The sequence below is a fragment of the Bombus huntii genome, chromosome 16 (assembly GCF_024542735.1).
Source record: "Bombus huntii isolate Logan2020A chromosome 16, iyBomHunt1.1, whole genome shotgun sequence".
Lineage (NCBI taxonomy): Eukaryota > Metazoa > Arthropoda > Insecta > Hymenoptera > Apidae > Bombus > Bombus huntii.
The window spans coordinates 565651-581900 of NC_066253.1; the positions used below are offsets into that span (position 1 = coordinate 565651).

The 16250-nt window shown below is 40.4% G+C and overlaps 1 protein-coding gene across 16 annotated transcripts in view; it reads left to right on the forward strand.

Annotated features, from left to right (window-relative positions):
* LOC126874833 (polypyrimidine tract-binding protein 2) overlaps positions 1-16250 on the forward strand; it is a 419953-nt gene that overhangs the window by 253101 nt on the left and 150602 nt on the right. For 5 of the 16 annotated variants that reach the window (XM_050637314.1, XM_050637315.1, XM_050637309.1 and 2 more), the window contains one exon: positions 4618-4671. The exons of the other annotated variants lie outside the window; for them this stretch is intronic. In XM_050637314.1, the coding sequence (XP_050493271.1) occupies positions 4669-4671 (3 nt within the window). In that variant the 5' untranslated portion in view covers positions 4618-4668. The remainder of the gene's footprint in view (positions 1-4617; positions 4672-16250) is intronic. 16 annotated transcript variants of the gene reach the window in all.

Consider the following 16250-nt stretch of genomic DNA (forward strand, 5'->3'; position numbering starts at 1 on the left):
TGCTGTCGAAAGAGCCCCGAGGAAAAACACAAATTCCTATTTCTCTGATTAACACACACCGTGCCTGAACAGCCTGAAGAACGTGCCTAAGAAACCACCCCTTCCAGCAAAGGAAACATTCATCCTCGTCAAAAGAAAGAAGAATCGTTCGTTTCTCGAGAAGGCCGCCTTAAATAACAAAACACTTGGTTCACTTAAGGGCGATGGGGTGGCTGTATCGACACTCCGACCTCCTCCCCCCGGCAACACACGTACAAAATACACAGCGTTAAAAAGACACACCTTGGCCCCGCTACGGATAGAAACTGTCACGACTACACGGCCGTACACTTAAGACCGTGCCACACTAATGCATGTACACTTAAGTCGGCCGCATAGAACCCGACGGTAACTGCAGCTGCTTACAGGGGCTTCCGACAGTTTCCACCAACCCCCACTGTACGCCCCCATTCCACGTCATTATCATCCATTTGCTAATACAACAAGATAAATTGCCCTGCCTGGCTGCAACGTTACACCCTGGCCTCCGAGTTTTCTCCTCTTCTACCCACCGTCTCTGTAACCACCCTCTTGAGCGTCTTTCGCGCAAAGGCGAAGAAGAAGGTGGTGGTTGGCTCGCCCTGGAAGCGTTCGTTCCGCCGGATTTCTTCCTTTCTGTATTTCTTTTCTTTCTTTCTCTTTATCTTTCTTTAAATTCGTTTTCTTTCTCTCGTTCCTTTGTTTCGTTTCAGCTTGAGGGAATTACGGTGTGAATGGCGAAACGCAAGGGTGAGATTGATTTTAGGTAGAGTGCAGAAAGTTTTAATCGCGATGTGGATTTTTTTTTTTTTTTTTTTTAGGGTTTTCGTTATTTTAGAGAAATATTTACTTTTGTTTATCTTTGATTTATCTATTGGAAATGTTCGTCTTGTTATTTTTAAGCAGGTGGAATTTTTATTCTAATTCTGGACGTGGTTTAAATATTCTTCTTCTTTTAACTCCTATAGTTTTAGTATCTGGAAATGTTCGAAATGTAACAACCGGTCTTTGACTCGTCGTTGCAAAAGTACTAGAATGGAAATACTAGAAAATTATGCGCAATACTCGAGTGGCCAGAAGCCTGCAACAACCGCACAAAATACCCGCGAAACTCCTTTGAAACGGTTGCAATCCACCCTCGAGTCTAGTTTCGTCTTGATTGCCATTTACATGCGGCTCGCTCCGCCATCCCCATAAATAGCGAATATCGAAGGACGACACGATCTTATCGTGCGCTCGTTGCCAACGTTAAAGGGTGTCCGATAATAGCGGGGCGGGGAAAAATGCCGGCAATCGTGGAAGTTGCGTGACCAGCCTGATAAAACATCGACCCGTTTCCAACCGTTTGCGTATCGTTTCTCTGGCCGATCCCTTCTGATTCTTCTTCTCTTCCATGTACTTCTGCTTTCTTCCTTTTCACAATGGCTACAAAATTTACATCTACAATATTACATTTATTATTATACACTATGTTTATATATAGACCGCAAATAGAAATACCTTCGGGAGAACGAAGGACGGAAAAATGCATATGGTATGCAAAAATATATATGAAGTATCCAAAGTAGAGTACTTGTTACAATATTTACTATATTTTAGTGTAAGTGTATATCGAGTAGCATGTAATGTAAATAAATATAGCATATTAAGAGTACTTAGAGTACTCGTTATAGTGCTTGTTTACTATTTACTTACTGCAATACCTATTATGATATAACTGAAGCAAATTTTTATTTTGCGGCTAATACGGTCCACGACGAATTCTTCATTCTAATTGGAATTTCCAGGCCTGGAGCTAATGGAATCACATATGGATATCCAGAATATCCACAACGTTTCCTTCGTAATGCTACGAAGAAAACGGTTGGTTTCGATAACACGGAGATGCGTATCCCACGCATTGTGAAAAGGTCGAAGAAGCGATATTTGCAGAGAGCTGTTAATTAAACGCTACGTAGTTCAGATTGAATTGGTTTTCTTTCCTTTACTTTACTTCTCCACCGCCCCCCCCCCCCCCGCTTTCTTTTAAAAAGATTTCAAAGATTAAAATTAGATTCTGCAATTTCGATATATTAAAAATCTTTGTTAAAAAAAAAATGACGATTCCAAGACTTTAACGAATTTGTGATTGTGATGAAATTCGTGAAATTTTCGAGCGAGAATTTTTCTTAGGTTTCCTCGTGTTTGTAGAACGTCCAGTAATTGAGGAAAGTCGTGATTCTTGTTTTAATTGCATGTAGAAGAATGTTTTATGAGAAAAAGTTGGAGGGGCTCAAAGAGAGGGGTGTCTTTCTAGAAAACCTTTCTCGCGAGCGCAACTTTCCATATGAATTATGCAGTTGCTGAATCTTTTTCTGATGGAAATGTGTACATTAATAATGTTTCGAGTATTTTGATGAAACATTTGCGATGCACGTACATTTTCAAAGGAAATGTTGCTGAAATTCGTTGGTAAATCTGATGTTTAATACATGTTGAGAATATTTGGAGGAAATTCATGCGTGCCCCTTTTATTATTTATAATATTCGTTATAATTAATCGCGGAGAACAAAAAGTCCCCTATGTACTTGTGTACTTTTCCATGTGGTTGAAATTTATCGAAAAATTTCATTCCTAATTCGTGCTGAGAAAATTTCTAGAAAAATTCACACGAATTCGAATTCTTATTATTTATTATCATAGGCTGTTGTAACGACAATTTCTTCGTAAATACTATTATCGCAAACATTCTTCGAAATTAAACTTATCGTTTAGAAGACTAAATGAACGAATAAGAAATTTAAAAGGATCGTGATGTAAAGAAATGGTAGCGTGGAATCGGTAGAATCGGAACGTTAACGTTGTATCCGAGGATAGGAAACGATGCTAATAAGCGAATTTTCCTGGAAAAGCAGGTCGTGCGTGACAGCTCTTCAAAACGCACGCACAAATTGGACATGGCGTGACGAGGCCAAGCCCGCGGCTTCGCTTTTCAAAAGGAGCTGCATTTCTACGGGGGATGACGCGATGAAACTGCCAGCTTCTGTTCTTACGCGAATTGAACCACGCGTGACGCAAAAGTTTTGTCCGCGTTGCTATTTTTAAATTTCTCTAAAAATGTTAATTATTTTACGGTGTTCCATGGTCGAAGAGAATTTTATCCTACTTTTATCGGTATCTGATCTCTTGGGACTTTTTCATTTTTACAAGTCTCGAATAATCCACAGCTTTCTATGATCGTTCGTTATTTTGTGATTTTTTTTACAAATGTCTGATATTCTTTGCAATGTTTTCAGTTCTTCGCATATATGTAAGACTTTTTTAATCTCCGATAATGTCAAGTATTCTACGGTTTTTGTTGAGTGACATGTTAAATATCTTTCAACTTTTTACACATATTGGCTATTTTAGAAGTTTATAGATATGCTATAATTCATGGATATTCCATAATTTTTCACGAATATTCTCCGGTAGAAGCGACATTTGATAAAAAGAACTTTACCTCGAAGTATTATTCTTCGTTTCATGAGATTTATTTATGAGACAATATTTAACGTACAACGAAGAAGTGACTTGTACATGTGTAATAGAAACATCGTGCATCTACGATATTATGTTTATAAATCGGTGTGGGTATAGTAAACCAGCGACATAATTTTTCAATCGCGACGTGGAGAATCGTTCTTTGGAAATTCTCCGCTCCCTCTGTTGTTCGTGTACGGCTTTTGTTGTTGCTCGTTTAAATAGACCGCGGGATATCTTGGCGAAATTGATCGACTGACGCGGCATTCACTGGCAGAATGAGCGTCCCGCTGATATAAACGCATTCCCGTGGATTAATTTCCGGCGTCTGACGATGCGTCGACTGTTACTACTCGCGGACGCTTGGTTCCACCAGCTCGCCGATTATTACAAGAAGAAAACAGCCGCCGTACTCCTAAATAAACTTTACTATAGTTTAATATTTATGGTTTATAGATTGTGCTACAAATGAAAGAATGCAGAGAGCCTTGTTTAAAAAATTCGCTGAAAATTTCAAATGTTGTCCTTTACCTTATTTATAGAACTTGGTTTATAGAAGGTTTTAGGGCTGGATGTAGCAAGGAGATATTTATAAAGCATTTTGTTGAAATTTGGAAGAAGCAGAGTGTTTCATTCCCGTAAGAAGAAATTGTTAACGCTTTTACGAAACGTTGATAACGGTGCGAATTTAAAAACGATTTAACGTACAATCGTACATATCGATTTTCGAGTTGTCACCATGAAAATATCATCTTGTTCATTTATCTTTATAATTTGGCCGGGAGAGAGCAGTTATGTGGCTCTTTTGACTTATGTGGCACTGTACCGTATCCTACAAGCTGTGTCCTATTATTACTTGCGTCCTGACTACAAGATTTCCCAGGGTTAAGAATTAAAAATGGAAGACAGAAGAGCACTTGGACCTGTTTTACGAGCATTGTTCTTCTTGTCCACGAATCTGACTTAATTACGTTCAAAAACAACTTCCCGATTCCTCCGCAAACGAAATTTGTCAAAAAATTCGAAAATGTTTGAAACGGTTGCTTTCGAAGCTTCTGAGAAATTCTAACCGAGTCGTTTGTTTTTTTTGCTTTCAGGTGAGTGTCCCGGAATTCCAGTACGCTCGAGGGACGGGCGCGTCCCTTACGATGGTAAGCCATAAAGCACTGTACCCTGCGCCTTCGTGCGTCGTGCAAACCGCTTTGCTCGTGCCACGTGGCCTGTTTCCGCGCGCCAGTCCCACCCTAGTTTCTTATTCAGCGAACATAGCACGCGAGCCCACGGACATCCTTATTAATTAACTTTTCGCGGTACGTTTCTCTCGCTTCAGCAGTTTGACAACATACAACGTTGCGATCCGTTTCTGACAAGTGCAAGAGGAAGCGAGAGGGATACGCGTGTCGGACGTGGATAGTTTTGATGGATAGATAGAACGAAGAATTTCAGTAATAATTTTTTAAGAAAGAATTATTTATTTCTCCAAAATTATAGCTTTCAGAAGTTAAAGAGAAGGGTTAAAAAGTGTTAAAGATTTTTGAGGATATCGAAAGGCATGAATTTTAGGGTTTGTTTCGAGAGTCTGTAGAGAGAAATTTCTGTAATTAGAACGCAATAGTTTTCGGAATTCAGGACAGAAAACTTTTTCAACGTTGAAAGGATGGAATTAAATATTCCAGTTTGCGTACTTTTCTACATATTCTAACAGGGAAAGAAATATAACTAGTGAGGTGTTCCAAGTAAACAACTTTTATTGAACAAATATAAAAAGTTAAGCGAGGTTGACAATTTTAACAGTGAAAATCAGCTCTCGTCCGGAAGTTTCATCCTCTTACGTTACTGCCGCTGTAAAATAAGACGTATCTCGAGAGAGATGTAGACGAATGTGTTTGTATATCGTCAGAATGGCCACCAAGGGGTGGAACGCATATAACCAGCGAAAAATCGTTTTGTGTCACTGGGATGAAACGTGCCCTTATTGGCGTTGGATCAATATATTAACCTCGTTTTACGTTGATAATATGATAGCGTGACACGAGGTAACATATGCTAATTTTTTCACTAAATATATGTTTGCAATAAATATCTTGCAGTTTCTATATACATTTTCAGGCTGCTTTCAAATTTAACCAGTATGACCATGACAGCCGTGTTTCGTTACTAGACTGCGCATATTTATGTAAATTTATATTTTTACAGATACAATTAAAAGAGCTAGTTGGAAAATTGTTTCACCTTGTTAAATATTATAACGGAAATTTTACTAAAATTCGAGTAAATGATTGCTTTAGAATTGCGTAAAGAATTGTTTTATGCGTTAAATATTAGAAAAGGTTACTTTCTATGGACGTCTATATCCTGGATATTTTGTATATCGTATTTTAGACAGTTTTCCACGTTACGTGCATTGTTATCTGCGTTCTGTGCATTTTTGCACCCCCAAGTTTTCCATAAATGTATAAAAACCCGCGTTAGCAGCGCTAATGAAACTTCAAAATATTTTATGTGACACATATACGGGTTGTCCCATCTAACTTCGTCACCCGGAATATCTCCCTTGCTTTCGATAATATTAAAAAATGCTTCAGGAATAAGTTGAATGTTTTCCCTAGAAGAGCGCGTAGAAGACGTACGAAGGTTACCGATGTTGTTTTTTTTTTTTTTTTATGGAATCGTATATTTATCTTGTCAGAACTAATCATGACGAGTTATGGCTCCTCCTTGAAACCATCCAACCTGTTCGTGAAACATTTTTTAATACTCTGAAAAACAAGCGGGATATTCCAGACGATAAAGTTAGGCGGGAGATACCCCGCGTTATACGTATGTATATACATAAGATGTATAATACATACATAAGTGTCGAAATACTTTGGTCGGCAAGTATCTATTATCCAAAGTATCTCATCGGTATTATCTATTACCTAAATTCCCCAAGAGTGGAAATTTCAAAGACAGTCAATTTCTGCTGAAGCAGAAATTCCGCGAAAGTGGAGGATCTTGCCACGTAACAGACACTTCTAGGGCGGATAATTCGCCGAGGAAAATTCCCCCACGGATAGAACAGTTTCACTTACTTAAACGCTGATTCCACGTCGTTTGTACGTCGCTGAAATAACGAGAGATTGTACGAGACACCAGCCGCGTTACACGTATACACAGTTTTGCCTCGTTTGGTGGTGGAAGTGACGGTCTTAAAGTGTCTGACGGAGGAGAAAAATGGAGGCACGCGACGCCCGAAAATCCGACCCTATTTCGCTTTCAATTTGTAGCTCCTCAAAGGGGTGTGTAAACAGTTTCCAGAAACAGTTTTCTCGTGGTCTCGCGTCGCGCGAAGTGTTTTCCTCGTGCGCTTCCACAAAGGAACCGCGAGACCGGCCATTCCCCTGCAAAGGGCCGTTTTTCTCGATCATTTTAATAGAACGCACATCCCTCGTTATTATTTGATAAAAAAAAATTTATTTGATAAAAAAAAAAAATATGAAAAATTGATTTGAAAAATATTTTTTCTTTTTACTTTATTCCAACAAAATCGTGATAGCGGATTAAAGCAGTGACGTTAAAAATTCATCATACATAAACAAACGTTAATCAATAATCAACGACGAAGCCATACAACACGTAATTATCGACACAGTTGTCGAAGAAAATTCATTGCGCAAACGTCTCCTTCACCCCCGTGAAACCGTCGATTCGAAGAAGACGATCTTCCTAGTATAGTATCGATCACTCGGCAGCTTTTTGCTCGTTAAAATTCTATTTCGCCCAGGGTAAATAGCAAATTATGCTTCGAAAGCCCAACGTCATCCCCTCCTCCGGCCTTCGTGCATGTTGTGCATACACATCGATTCCACCGAGCAACCCCTTCTCGTCTGGTCGCCTACCACCGCAGCCACGTTGTTTTTTCTTCGTTCTTTTAATGGAACTGTTGCACAAGCCTCTCAGCCCTCGGCCGTGGCTTATCTTTATTTTCCGCATAAACGAGGACAGGCCTTATCAGCCGGCTAAAGCCAGCGGCTATCGTTAAAGTCAAACATGTTCTTGACATGCTCCACGCCGCTGCAAGTTGCCTATTACCACTTACACCTGGTGCCCTCTCTCCCTTTTTCCGCCTCGTTATCGGCACACTTGGTGTCTCTTCATCGTGCTGTAACTTCGCCTTATCGTTTTTTCTTTTTTTCTTCTTTTCTTCTTTTACTCCTGTTTCCGTTTCCTCTTTCGTTTTTAGGGTATAATTGTATCTTTCATTATGATATCGTGTTCGCGATAGCGGAAATGAAAATTGGTTGAGTGTCGAGTGCGAGAAAATTCTACGTGGTTTTAGTATTTTCTGTATAATTTTCGTAATAAATTTGACCGATCTCGCGAGGATATAGAATAATTGTTAATTCGAGAGATGTTCCTCGCTGTTTCAACAGACACTTTAAAGTTTCTACATAACCGTTCCAATGAAAGAACACTGTCTTTTTATTTTCTTTTTGTCTTCGATGTCTGCACGAATTACTTGCAAAAATTTTGGAAATTTCAATTTTCCCTATTTCTCTGGTCCGCGATCCGTTTTCCATTTGAGGAGAAAAATTTGCAGGAGAAAATTCCGCGAGGCGAACGCTTTGATGTGCTCGAGTGGCGAAGAGAGTTGCGAAAGAAATGGGAGAGGGTGTACTTCGTGTTCTCGGGAAGACGGATCGCGAGAAAACGAGCGGAATCTCGCGTTTTGGAAGTCCGTTGGACGAAATGGACCGCGTTTTAGTTTCTTTTTCTTCCGATATTGTTCCTTCTTCTACTGGTTCTCTTGTTACGTCTCGTGCAGATCGATTTCGACGGCTTTAAAGAATCTTTTTATGCAAGAGAAAAAGTTTTCTGGTGCTAATTACTTCGCAGTTGCGAAGACTGGCGAATATTGCAGTTGGTGGTTACAGAAACGATGTAATAAAAAATATATTTATTTAAAAATTATTGAAGAACGGCGTTTGTTCGTTCAGACCGAAATGAGAGATAATTTTTATATCGATCTGCTAATTATTTATTAATTAATTAAAACGTGCTATCAGAAACATTCATGTTAAAATGGAATTTTATATTTTTATATTGTTTGCGCATTACATCGAAATGGAATGGAAGCGTGGATGTGACAGAAGACCAGATTTCCCGTTTCGATTCGTAATTTTCGAACATATTTGAAGAATACGTTTTAATTAATATGAAACTCGCGTGTGTGTTCGTACAATAAAATAGGATACAGGGGGATATTAATCTTTCATTTGGTTTATGGATCAGGAAACCCTGAGAGCGGGGGATTTTAATTAATTTTTCAACCATGAATTCATTGTTAAACGATGGACGTCCCTTTTTATTCTCGTACTGTTGAATAATATTGTTATAATGTCACGTATTGTAGAGATGAATAACAGCTTCGAAGGTATTATTATTAATTCGATCGCCTACGTATTTATGATAATGGAAATTTGATAATAATTATTAATAATACACGAGTCTTTCAGGAAACAAACTCCCGAACTGCATCAACGTTACATATGTTTTTATGATTTCACGATTCCATGTATTTAAGACTCGATCAAAATATAGAACGGAGTATAAGAGTCGATCGATGGTAGCACCAGGAATCTCTGTGTTCTCATCGACAGCTCGTAAAGCGTGCGTGGTCCCGAGGAGAACACCGTAAAACAGTCAACTTGCTGTTTCACATAAAGTCCACTCGCCATGGCCACACGCCATCCCCATAAAATTCAACCATGGAATGTCGTTCGCCTCGAAACATGCATAAGTCATTCGTTGAACTTTCCTCTTATCCCTGGCGATCAGTTTTATTCATCGTAAAATTGTAAACCGTCCTGACCTCGAGCGATCTGCTCGTGAATTCTTGCTCCGTCCACCATTGCCAATAGCTTTTGCAGGAATTTTTTATTGTTTTGACATTAAATAATTACTATCAGACGCTCGTCTTCTTTAAATAACAATTCAGCTTTTCTGCTTCCAAAAGAATTCGTTAAATATTCGAAACATTTAGTACACTTGAACATTTTTACGTGATCAGAATAGCAGAATGATCTAAAAAATTAGCATTTCTAGAAATTCACCCCTTCGAATAATCCAAATTATTAAATACCTGAAACGAGTTAATAAACATCGTTTATTGAAGCTCCATCAGAAAGTAGAAAAAGATAAAACTACGAGATATCGTGCAAGATTAAAAGAACTTGAAAAACAACCCTTAAATACTGTTCCAATTACTGCATCAAGAAACTTACCCCTTTGACGCGTCGTTTCACGAGTGGTTGATTAATTAATTACGCCCGCTTTCGTCACGATATTCGTCAGGATGATTGATATTCCTGCACCGTCGAGAGGACGCGAACTTACTACCCATGGGTGTTCTTTTGCCAGCGGCGGAGAAGCCGTGAAAAATGTGGACGCCTCCCGAAACTGGCGAAGGAGAGGCGAGCAGGTTCTCGTTCAAAGCTCGAACTCGCGAAAGTGCAGGCTCATTTCCGTGTACAGTGTGAATAGCCACGATCGCGTTCGACACCGTGTCAGCCGCATTTTTCATCTAACCGGAAGGGCGATGAATGGCGACAGAGTCGTTCGAAAAGAGGTCGTTTGTTCGCTCTACTATTTAGGGGAGTTTCAGGCCATTTTTCCGAACATTGAATGTATTTCGTGTGAATTCGATATCTTTCCCAGCATTCTTTTTTTTTTTATTTTTTTTTTATTTCTTTGTTTCTTTTGAGAATTATTTATTCGAAGGTATTTCTTGAAGGTATTCTATACTTTGTATAGGCGTTGATTTATCGAAACCAAAATATATTTTTATATATCTAAACTTCGATTGGAACTTGATGAAAAATATATGTGAATATTCTATGATCGAGTTTCGTGATTTTAAGATATTGAAACTTCTAATCGAACCTCGTCTAGCCACATAAAATCACGTCAAACGTAAAGAAAAGTACCGTAAGACGATGAATAGTTAACTGAAACGATTCGGAATCGAGCGTGTCTCTCTATATTCCAATTTTTCAAGGAGCCAGCTAGTAATTGGCGGCCGTGACTTCACAGAAGAGGAAAATCGTTTCGGGATTCCCGGGATCGGAATCCCTCGGGCACGTTTCTTCTCGTAGCTGCGTCATTTCCTTCGCTCGTGGCAGGGCTGACTCGACGAATGGAATTTCTATGGCGAGGAATCTATTCTCGCGACGGGCTGACGTATTCGTAGCTCAGTGAAAGTAATCTATCATGTGACGGATAACGCGATATCCTGGCTCACGGGGATCCTTCACGCGGAAGCTGGATATCTCTCGGATCTATTGTAGATTCGTATACGTATCGCGTAATCGAGTTGAATATGTTTCAGATCAATTGGGATGTAAGGTAGGTGAAGGGGTTGGAAGGAAACTGCAGGTGATTTTTTTTAGGGTAAAAGTTTCGACGGACGTAGATTTTTTCATTTAAGCATTGTAATTGGCATTGCTTTTTGACATTTACGTGGTTTCTTTATCAAAATAAAATAGGGTCGGTGATCAATTGCGCTATTTTCGTTACACTCGAAAAAAATGATACGATGAACTCGACTTGATCTTATTTCTCTATAAGCGTTCTAACGTTTATGAACGAGTCCGCGAGCCTGGTAAATCTATGTCTTGGAGTGGCAACGCCGTGCATCCGAATTCTAAACAAGAATTACCTTACGACGTTCTTTCTCGCACGATAGAAGAACATTCTCTAACCCTGTAAAGAAAGGAAACCAGCGCAGCCGAATATCCAACCAGCTTATCCCTTTTCCAGTCGATTTACGCGCGAAGTTCGCGTTCGTGCAAGGAAGTGAATCGTTTATCAAGCTAGGAGGGCTAATAGATAACGCGCCAGTTACGTGTTCGAGGTTCGATCGAATCCACTTTATCGGGTACGATCGAGCAGCAGCAGCTGCTGCTGGGGCTTGCAGCGCCGAAGTTCCGGTTGCATCGGGCCGGAAGTGCGTGCGCCTATATCCAATCGTTATCCTTACGTAATCCTTCGAAGAACTTCCCCATGTGGATCCTTGGAACGTTTTACGTGCTCGTTGTTAGTATTCGAATTATAATAATAAGAATTTAAGACTTGGTTTTCAGAACTTGGTGCTAGTTTCTTATACGGTACATTTTCTAAGATAGCTTTGATGGAATTTTGTCGGAAGGATGAAAAATTAATGTACGTTCGAGTAAATTATCGTTTACTGTCAAGTGTCGTTTCTTTTGAACAATTTAGCGTTCATTGCGGAATTTCGATTACGTATCTCGTCTTAAAGACTACCAACAACATCAGTGTCAGTATCAAGTATATACTATTTGCATAATATAAATTCCCTCGGATGACTTTTTCAAATCCTAGGCATTGCTACGCCGTATACAAAACTTTCTGCGTCCAATTACTCGGAGAACTGCGGAAAAACTTATCACAAACCATCGGTTACACGCCGAACAATCCCGGAATCACCCTTAATGTCGTCAAACACGTAGAAACCTTCCATCGAATCCGCCTCGAGCAGCGTCCACCGTCGAAACCAAGAGAGAGAATCTTTTCGAGTTTTTCGCCTGTGTCGATATCTGCTGGAATATCGTGGTTCTGCCGCGATCAGAAATAGGGAAGGGTCCAAAGGGACCGGTTGCTATTTCATCGAGCAGAGAGTTTGGCTTCTCGAGCTTCTGATGACTCGTGAAACTCCTCGAGACGACCATAAGCCGATATATTTATTGCTGAGATACTTCTAAGACTCGTCTCTCTCCTCACCTCCTCTGCTGATAGGGGTTGGAGTCGATTTACTAAATAAGGCCGGAAGTGGATTGCCTGTGACATCGCCGTCAAACTTCCACCGCCTTTGAAGTAGGATTTCAAAGGACTTTTCCCCGATCGACTCTCTTTCTCACGCTGCCCCTTTCTCCCTCCTCGATGATAAGCGAGGAAGTTCGAACTGGCAAGGGACAGGAAATTGTAGGCTCTGTCGCGGTTTAATTAAAGAAATTGGTCTGTGATTAATGTGCTGCGATGGATTGTACCTTTCTGAGAAATGGAAAGGGTGAGACTATTTCTCACGAACGGTCGACGATTAAGATCGTCGCAGATCCTAGTTTTACAGTCGTTCTCAATGATATATCGATTCGCGAATATTATAATTGACCGTATCACAGTGGTAAAAATAATCGTGATTTTTCGTAATAATTTGATACGTTGTGAATTTACAGCTGCGCGTTTTCCGGACTTAATTTCCATTCTGATTTCTTCGGTACGTGCCTTATATTTTAATCGTCGATGGTTATAATGTCAAATTGAATGGATACTCTAACGATTACTGGACACAGAATGCACACGATGTGGAAAAGTGTGTAAAATATCTAAAACGTAGTAATGCTCTCTGTGATACTTAGTAGATAAAACAGTTCTCTACCTAGATTCTATCTCCGTAATTACATTTTCAAAGATGTGAATTTGCAGGCAAGTCCGCGGTATAGCAATTAGAATTAACAATACTAAACAAGTTTGGTACAGATCGTTAGTTTCTTATCCATTCACAAATTTTGTACCGGTACTCGTGTGTCGTTGACGTATTGTAAGTCGAGCGAAACGTTCGCGTACTTAGGAGCGTACTACGGTATCGTATCCTCGACGATTGCGACGCGATTACCGGAAACGGTGACGGAACTATCGCGAATGGAACCGGGTCGACGCGTGTTTTTCGCTGGGCACAATCGTATCGCTGGCGGTTTCCACCGCGTTACAAACGCTCCGCCATTCTCTACGGCCCTGTTGCACGGCCTGCTCCAAAAAGATAACCGCGGACACCTCGTTTCCGGTTTCTCGGTTGTATACGCGGCGGCGAGCGACACGCAAACGAGGCCAGGCCGCATTATTGCGCCCCGTTCCTCGACGACTCGCGGGTTGGAGACGACAAAGGGGGATGCTGCTGAAGAGAAACTGGCACGAGCAATCTTTTTCAGGCACTTCGAGGAACCCACTGTGTGTGTAGGATGCACGTGTTATTGCAATAAGCGTCGCTGAATGACGTTTCGTCGCGTTGTAACTCTGTTAGATCGCGAATTCCGATATCCCAGGCTGGATTAGAAAGAATATTTTATCGCTTTACGTCGATTCGTACTCGAAGAGACTTTTTACCGATGTTTGTCTCGAGTTTTTCGAGCTGAAATTACATCCTGTATCTTGAGACTTCCAGGGAGAATTAGAATTTCTGAAGATTTTTCTCAGCTAGGAGACTACGATATCGATATTTCAGTTCGTCCGAATTCGAAGTTGGAAGATTCGGATGTTTTGTCAACTTTGTCAGTACAGATTGGTTTGAATTTGGAGGACGTGGAAAAAGAGAATATTTTTAAGGAAGATTTATTGCGACGCGTTTTGTGATATTTAAATTCAAGATACGGTACTAAATACTTACTACAGTAAAAAGAAAAGAGAACGTGTTTGTAGAAAATCATGGAAAAAAACATGGATGATTATAGTGGAAATTTGAGAGAAGGGATTAAAATGGACGATCTCGGAAGCGATCGAAACCTAGCGGAACCGTCGATCAGCGTTAATCGGTAATCCGGCGTGGATTTTATCCAGCGAGTGCCCGTTGGCGATCGTTACATAATAAACGATGAATTTTCATAGCATGAATATGAAGCGCTGCTAATGAGCGCATTAATATTTGCTAGTCGGCGTGTTTTGCGCCCTCCTGTCGACGGCCCCTGCATAAATTCCCTCCGCGAGTTCGTTTCCACTCTCGTTCGCTCTCTTCGACGTTTAACTCGTCGTCGTTCGTCTTCTCTGAAACGAGAAATCATCTACGAAACGAGAAATCATCTCCGATTTATCTCCCATTTCTTCCACTTCTCTTCAACGGGCGCGTGTTAAACTTGTATTAAACCAATAAACGCGTATTTTACTCCCTTTCGCTTTTGTTTATTTTTACGTTGGACGGAGTAAAGGCAGGCGAAGAAAGGAATTTTGTCCGATCTATGAATATTTAGTTTCTTACATTTTTATTAGGGCGCTAATGCGGCGTTAAGAGAACCTTTTTTTTTTTTTGTTTTACTATCGAGCCAGAGTGTAAAAAAGGATAGTAAAAAATTTAACGCAACTTCCGCGTTCTTTGTTTATCTTGACGAAGATGCGAATTTTTGCATAAATACGTACGGTCTTTCGTTACGCTTCATTCGCAGTCGAAAAGCTATATATTATCGAGCGAGCTGTACGGTAACATTATCAAATAATAATTCTTAAGCTCCGACAGTCACCATTATCCCCAAAGCATTCCCCAACCTCTGAGAGTCTTCCAGAAATCCTTTCAAGAATTCACCCCTCGAATCATTCGAGAGATACCCCTTCTTCAACAAAGCTTCCCTTAATCGAGCAGCCTAATTTTCAATGATACCCAAAGAACTCGTTCACGAGCGCGAGGAAAAAGTTTTCTACCAGCGAGGATTCGTTGTTTCTTCGAACCCCTATTCGCATTAATCACCAACCGGCAGGAAACTGCTGGTCTTCTCTGTCTCTGCTCCTTTCTCTTTCTCTCGCTCGGCAGCTGATTCTCGTTTTGTTCTGGAACTGCAACCGCCGGTTTAATGGATTTCCAGCCTGAAAACTCGCTGGATTATGCCAGTTTGCCGCGATAATCGTTGATAGGGATCTCTGAAATTACTTTCCCTTCGTGATCACCTGTTTCTTGGTTACCTTCCTGGATTTTCCACGCTTTCGACGTTCCAAAAGAGAAATTGTAAGAGGTCGGTTTCTTTTTTCAAGCTGACGACAGTGAATCTCGTCCATCCGTGTGATTTCTGAGTGATTTCAGCTCACCTGAAACCAGAATCGAAACGGTATTTGTAATGACGATCGAAACAATCCGCGGAACAACGAGATTCTTAGTCGAAGGATAGTTGGCCGCAGTCAGTTTCCGGTTTTGTTGTTATCCTAACTGATCCTGTCCTAGGTTATCCCGGCAGGGCCTCGTGGCCGCAGATAAATTTTCGGATGACGGGAAGATGGATGAAGGACAGGGCCGAGGGTTGGCCAGGGCAATTTAAAGCTGCAAAAGACGGACTATTTAAATTTTTCTCACACCTCGCGGGTAATTGCCCGCTGCTCGGGTAATTGCTCTGCATCGATACCATCTCTCTGCAAGTGGTGCTACTCTCTTTCGATAGGAAAGTGGAATTTTTCTCTTAAACGTTTACTGCGTTCTTTATTTTTACACTGTCTTCTTGCCATCTCGATTTACTTGATTTTTGACCGAATTATTTTTCAATGTGAAATTCTTTCGATTCTTTCAACAATTTTCAACGTAAAAAGAGAGGAAAAACTGTCAGGACGAGTGATTCCTCGTTTCTAGTTCAGCGTAAAGTTCCTTTTCCGAATATATAAAAAAGACTGTTTAATATCGAGGAACAAGTTCGTTATACGTAACGCGCGTCTAAAGCGTCATTAAAAAATGATTCAATTAACCCGGTAAACGGTGCCCGTCTATCGAAAAACGTTTAATTAAAAGAAGGGGGAAATTAGGCTACGGGAAAGTAGTTTACGCTGTGCGATGTATTTTTCACTTTACGTCCATTCGAGAATATTGGATCTCCTCGAACTTTACACGAACATATCATAAACCTGTTTATACGGCATACCGATAACGGCATGCCTTATCAACGTACACGTAAATCCCGTCGCGTGGCTCATCCTTCCCCATGTTATA